Here is a 6571-nt window from a genome sequence, read left to right on the forward strand (position 1 = left end):
CCCCCCCCCCCCCAGTGATCTAGCTCCTCCAGCCACCCCTGGCACTGCAGGATTAATCCACTGCTTAGGTTGAAGCTCTCAGAAGCTCATCACTTCACCTCTGAACCTCCTTGTCTCCTCTGGCACCTGAGTCCTTGGAGGACACCACACACCCAAACCATAACAACTGCTTTATAGAAATTCCATCTCATGCACATACTCAGCTGTCCCTCAGCAGAAAGAAGCAGATAAAAATCAGTCAATTTGTTTTCGTGATGTTGTATTTTAGGGTTTTTATGTCAGTACAAGAGAATTTTTTTTTTTTTGCTTTATTTTGTTTAAAATAAACTTACTTCTCTGCTGGGGTTGTGGCTCAGCAGTAGAGCGCTTGCCTAGCACGTGAGAGGCCCTGGGTTCAATCCTCAGCACCACATTAAAATAAAGGTATTGTGTCCAACTACAATTAAAAAATAAATATAAATAAACTTACTTCTAAATGTAATAATCATGCTAAGCAAGAGTAAGGTTAAAATTTTAATACACTTCCTTCTAATATTTTTGTAAGCAGTGAATTAACATTCTTGGAAAAATTGTTCATTATTTATTGAATGTCTACTCCATGCCTCTAGGGTATACAGTGGCACTCATGGAGTTCACATAACACATCTCTCTGGGTCTGTGAGTACTCCACTGAGGGAGTACTAAAGTAATTTTTGAAGTCATTTGCAGGACCAGAAGAACCTCCACTTTCTGTGTATTTTCCTTTCCATCACCCACACCCAAAACTAATTTTCTTTCCATGTCATTAACTAAGAGAAAAATGTGAAATCTTTTTATGAGAATCATGGCATAGGGGAAAATTAATAGAAAATGTCACACTCCAGGGTTGCTTTGTGAATGAAGGAAATTCAGCAGGATTGACAGGCTAAGCACACTCTGCACCCACAATAAGTATGCACATTTCAAAGCCCTGTTGGCCATTACCAAATAGCTGAAATTGCACATGTCAACGTAATACATCTAGGTCTGCCAGGTTTCTGTTCTCGCCACTAAAAGGCTCAGGGGTCACTCCAGGTAAACTGGGCTAACTGGGCTGCACGAAATAACCACACAAGAGACACAAATACCTTTTTCTTTGGGGTCGCTGTGACGGCTCTTCTGACCTTAAGGGTCCTCAGGAAGAGAGAGCACGCGCTGACCCCTTTTATTGAGGAGAAGCTATTCAAATGAGGCAGGGGGTCAGGTTTCAGGGGGCTGAGTCTATCTTCATGATGTCACTGTCAGCAGGTTGACTGACACCTGGGTAGGCCACACCCAAGGGCACAGTAAGAGAAGGGGACACACACAAGGCACTTCCATGGAAGATTCTATCCTAAACAGGGCAAGGGGTTATATCACAAAGGAACAGGGGAGCATAGCTTCACCCATGGGGCTGTAGCAAGACACACCCAGGCACGAGACACCGACCCTCGCACCCAAGAAGGGTGGGGAAAGCTCTGCCACATTTCTGTGACTGAGCGCCTCAGCACCCAGCCGGGGAGTGTGACCCAGTCACGTACAAGGTTGGTCTCCCACATAGGTCCATTTTATGTCTAAGATAAGGAATAGACTTGCTTTCCTAGGGAAAGAAACCGAGAGTGCAGATATCCACTCCAGTGTTGTTCAAAAGAGACAAAGGTGGAGTTCATCACACCTAGTCGACAATCTCTCCTTCTTACTCAACTTCTTTAAAAGTACCTTACCTAGTCTTCAGCCTCCCATACACTTTAGAATCCCCTTGCCGAGTTCCATGAAAATGTCTGTTAGCATTTTGGTTGGAGTTGCATTGAATCTATAAATCAACTTGGGGACAATTGACATTTCTGTTAATGTTTTCTATATTTCCATTTATTGATATCTTCTTCAAAATTCTGCAGAGTTTTAAGTTTTCTCTGTGTATATCTTACAGTTTGTATTAATTTTAGGCATTGATAGATTTTTTTTTGCTTTTTTTCCCCCTCAAATTATATTTGCTCATTTATTTATTGTGGTGTGGGTCTTGAACCCAGGGCCTTGCGCATGTGAGGCAAGCATTCTACCAACCGAACTGTATCCTCAGCCCTCAAAGTGTATTTTTTGAAAGGGGTATAATTTACCTGAAATAAAATGCACTCAAGTTAAGTATGCAGGTCAGTGACTTTTGACAAATATGTACACCACTGTCACCACCACCAGAGTCACTTGTGGAACGTTATATGGTCACCCCAAAATTCCCTTGTGCTCCTTTGCCATTAATCCTCCCTACCCCAGACTGCTGGCAATTGGTAAATTATTTATTGTCACTATATAATAATTCTGCCATTAAGAAAAGAAATTTATATAATGTGGCATCATAAAACATTCACTCTTGCAAGCCTGGCCTTTTATGCCCAGCATACGTGTTGGCCGGTCACCTAGGTTATTGTATTTATTAGTAATCTGTGTCTTTTTTATGTGTCCATTAGCTTTTTATTTAAAAGTTTGAGAATCACAGTTTGACTTCTTTTTCCTTCCTGGGCCCTTGCCTCTCCCCTGTGGATTCTTCTTCCCAATCCCCAAGCCGGGCGCAGTGGCACACGCTAGCCCCAGTGGATTGGGAGGCTGAGGCAGGAGGATCGCGAGTTCAAAGCCAGCCTCAGCAAGGATGAGGTGCTGAGCGACTGCTTTCTACCTCCTACCCTCAGTGTGCTCTTTTTAAGCCAGTGGCCCTGTCAACTGTGCCTCCTAGCACCCTTCTAAAGGTGGCGATGGTGGCTGCCCTGGATCCTTCCTGGAAGCTTCCTTCCAATTAAAAGAGGGAAAACCTACAAATTCCCAGGCCTATAGCCACCTGCTGTGGGGGCAGTTTGGGCCAGCGTGGTCTTGGGGACGGCTGGACTTGCTGTTGGGGCTCTCCAGCTTCCTGCATGGGGCTTCTGGGACAGTCAAGAAGCCACACCCTGGGTGGCTGTGCAGAATGTCCTTCATGGACTTCCCTTGTCTTTCAGGACAATCCCGAGAAGACGGCGGCCTCAGAACGAGGAGACTTCTACATCACAGGGGACCGAGCCCACATGGACAAGGACGGCTACTTTTGGTTCATGGGAAGAAGCGATGATGTGATCAACTCTTCGAGGTCAGTGCGTCTACTCTTTCCTCGTTCCTCTGAAATTCCTCGGGGGGAGGGGAGCCATCTGGAAGTCTCCTTTTCTCTTCCAGCTACCGAATTGGACCTGTGGAGGTGGAGAGCGCGCTTGCCGAGCACCCCGCTGTGCTGGAGTCTGCCGTGGTCAGCAGCCCAGACCCCACCCGGGGGGAGGTGAGCAGGCCTGCCCAGACACGGCCTCCTGCTTCTGTCCCACATTTCCCTGTCCTCACCTGGCCCAGGAACACAAAGTTGAAAGGCCACCAACAGATACACACTCTTTTTGATTAAGCATTGGCCTCGTGCCTTCAGAGATACAGAAAATTTCTAGAGGGTCGCATAGAGAAAATGCCACACTATCGTTTTAAGTGGACATTGAACTGGATCCTAAGGACGCTGACTATGGGACCAGAGATCTTGGTGACAGGGACAGGCTCTGTCATCTATCCTATCCAGTAAACGTTTCTTCCTCCTCACAGAGGAGCAAACAGCAAGTACACCAGACAGGTTACTGTCAGCTGTAATCCAGGAGGGACAGTCAACTTGAGGATGACAGCATATGTATATGTGTAGCAAGAGAAAAATGAGCCAATGTTAATAAGCTTGGTTTTCACTGGATAAATGTGAATTGCTTTTTGTGGGTCCCAGAGAAACAGACAGAATGGGAAGGATGAGCTTAAATGCAGACCCATGTACTTTTCACTGGCTGTAAATCCAAAATAATGCTTCAGTACAAAGCAGTTATCTTCTTTTTATTTTCTTTTCTCTTTTTTGGGTACTAGGGATTGAACTCAGGGGCACTCGACCACTGAGCCCCATCCCCAGCCCTATTTTGTATTTTATTTAGAGACAGGGTCTCACTGAGTTGCTTAGGACCTCGCTAAATTGTTGAGGCTGGCTTTGAACTTGCGATCCTCCTGCCTCAGCCTCCCAAGCCGCTGGGATTAGAGGCATGTGCCACTGCTCCCTGCCAAAGCAGTTACCTTATGGAAGCTTTGCTTCACCTTGCCTTTTTAGAAGCACCAGGGCGGGAGCATCAATTCTCACAGTGGTCCCTGGACTGTTCACAGCTGCGTCATCTGGGGCTCTTATTTAAAATTCAGCCTTAAGATCTCAAGTCAGAGCTGCTGAACGAGGCCAGCAGGGGATGCCTCCCAGAGCGTCTGCATGTGAGCTGGCCTCCCCTTGCCAGGCAATTCCCCCCTCCATATCATTTGAGTCCACTACTATGGAAGGAGGGAGGTGTGAGTCCTAGAAAACCGTGCCTTGTCCTGCCTGCTGGGAATTAACTGATCTGTGACCAAGGGCTGCCTGCTCCAAGCTCATCCGTGTGCGGTTCTTAGAATGCAGCTTGGCACAGAGCAAGTGTGCATTGTTATCACAGTACAGGAGAGCCCTTCCTCAAAGCCAGCTCTACCAGAACGTGAAATCCCAGGGATCTTCCCACCCTGGAAGCATGGAGGGACAGTGATATTGTTGGCCGAGTTTCACGCGGGCATGGACTAACCGCCAAGTGGACTTATCAGAAAGCATGTTTGGTTGTGTCTGAGTTTGGAACACAACCAAACTCCTCCTCCTTGGCAGTAGACACCCTGTGGGAGAAACCTGGACAGGAAAAGCCAAGGTGCAGAACGTCCCTGGGGATAGACCTGGACCAGAGGCCGTCCAGCTCCATATTGGCAGACATGCAGCCTCTGAAGGACCCTCCTGCCCTTGAAGGTAGCCATTTCTCTCAATCCTGCCCGAGCAGACTCATGCCTCACTCTCAGGCAGGAAAACCTGGAAGTAAATGATCTCCAACGTGTTGGCGTCTTAGGAGAAGCAACATCGGTTCCTCTGGTGTCACTCAGGGATAGGGACTAGTCTAAGAACAAACAGGGCTCTGAAGCCATTCCCCGAGAGCCAATGATCCTGGAAAGGAAGGTGACAGAAAAGTGGGTGTTGTCTATTTCACTGGACGTGCCCACGCCCTGGCAAGTGCGAGTGCTCCTTCACGAGGCTGCAGCGGGGTTCTGGGAGGCTTGACCCCTGCTGTTTCCCCCCTGCAGGTGGTAAAGGCGTTTATAGTTCTTTCTCCCACCTACTCCTCTCACGACCCGGAAGCACTAACCCAGGAACTCCAGGAGCATGTGAAAAGGGTGACCGCCCCCTACAAGTACCCCAGGAAGGCAAGTGTCTGGAATTCTGGGGGAACGAGAAGGGTGCATGCTGGGCCAGGTTCCGTGCCCGGTACCGGGGAGCCGGAAATCCATACACCCCCAGATGCTGGCCTGTTTCTTCAATGGCCCTTCCTGAAGCCCATTTTGTTCTTACCCTAAGATTTGACCTTTAACCCGGATGCAGAGGGTGGTGCTGAAATGCTGGCAGCCCAGGGGCTGCAGGGCCCGGCCCTGTGGCCCTGTTGATGGCCATCACTTGGGGAAAACCCTGACTCATGGGAGGTTTCCTGTGTGGTGGCAGAAGGTGAGGACCCCAGGCAGAAGTCTCCTGGGGGAAATGATGGTTTCTAAGTGTTTTTTTTTTTTTTTCTTCTTTTTGTTTTGGGCCCCTAGGTGGCTTTTGTTTCAGAACTGCCGAAGACAGTTTCTGGAAAGATCCAAAGGAGTAAACTGAGGAGCCAAGAATGGGGGAGATGAGGTGCCACCCCAGAAAGGCCCCAGAAGGACCTGGTGGGGTCACTGGTCAGCCCCTGCTTGGAGCATCGTCCTGACAACTTCACAGACATCAACGACACTCAGCTTCCAAGGGGGCATCTCCAGAACCACTGGATGCTCCTAGAAACAAACAGAGAACGTCACTGACCCAGAGCACAGAGCCAGGCCCGGTCTAGCAGGGCTCAGCGGCTCAGGTCCCCTTCTGTCCGGCTGTTCTCGGCATCTTCCTGAAGTGGCACCCCCTTTGTCCACAGAAAAGCCCTCTTCACCAGGGCTGATTTTAGGACTGTCAGCAAAAGAGTTCAATGTAGATAAACTCCCTGTTTTCCTGTCGCCCTGTTTACTTGGCCACTGGCCGAGAAGATACCAGCACTCCAGGTGCTGGACACCCCCCTTTACTAGTTTTTCACAAACATATCCAGTATAGTAGTTTGTAGAAATATGCAAATAAGGCCTCTGGCCTTGAGCTGGGCTTCACAGAGATGTCTACATTTTTAAGAGAAGTTACAATGGGGCTCCATGGTAACAGCTGGCAGGGGAGGAAAGAAAGGGGAGAAGAAGCTCTCCCCTTCTCAGGTGCTGTCCTTGAAGGGTTAACTTGCCCAGAACAGTGAAAGAAAAAGCTCCTTTTATGTGAACTTCTGCAGACCGGGAACTTCTGAGCCCCTCCCCTTACACGCTGGGTATAAAACTCTGAAACTCTCTGAACTCGGGGTTCAGGAGATTGATTGATTACAGCAAAAGCTGTGCCCCCTGAACCTGGCTGCAGCCAAATAAAACCGTTTCCTGCTGTCTT

The 6571-nt window shown here is 48.5% G+C and overlaps 1 protein-coding gene across 1 annotated transcript in view; it reads left to right on the forward strand.

Moving 5' to 3' along the window:
• The window catches only part of Acsm5 (acyl-CoA synthetase medium chain family member 5), a 21645-nt gene extending 15563 nt beyond the window's left edge, over positions 1–6082 (forward strand). The window contains exons 10-13 of the mRNA XM_048790071.1: positions 2985–3112; positions 3196–3295; positions 5170–5289; positions 5674–6082. Of these exons, the coding sequence (XP_048646028.1) occupies positions 2985–3112; positions 3196–3295; positions 5170–5289; positions 5674–5757 (432 nt within the window). The 3' untranslated portion in view covers positions 5758–6082. The remainder of the gene's footprint in view (positions 1–2984; positions 3113–3195; positions 3296–5169; positions 5290–5673) is intronic.
• The last annotated feature ends 489 nt before the right edge of the window (positions 6083–6571 follow it).

The sequence above is a fragment of the Marmota marmota genome, unplaced genomic scaffold (genome assembly GCF_001458135.2).
Source record: "Marmota marmota marmota unplaced genomic scaffold, marMar, whole genome shotgun sequence".
Lineage (NCBI taxonomy): Eukaryota > Metazoa > Chordata > Mammalia > Rodentia > Sciuridae > Marmota > Marmota marmota.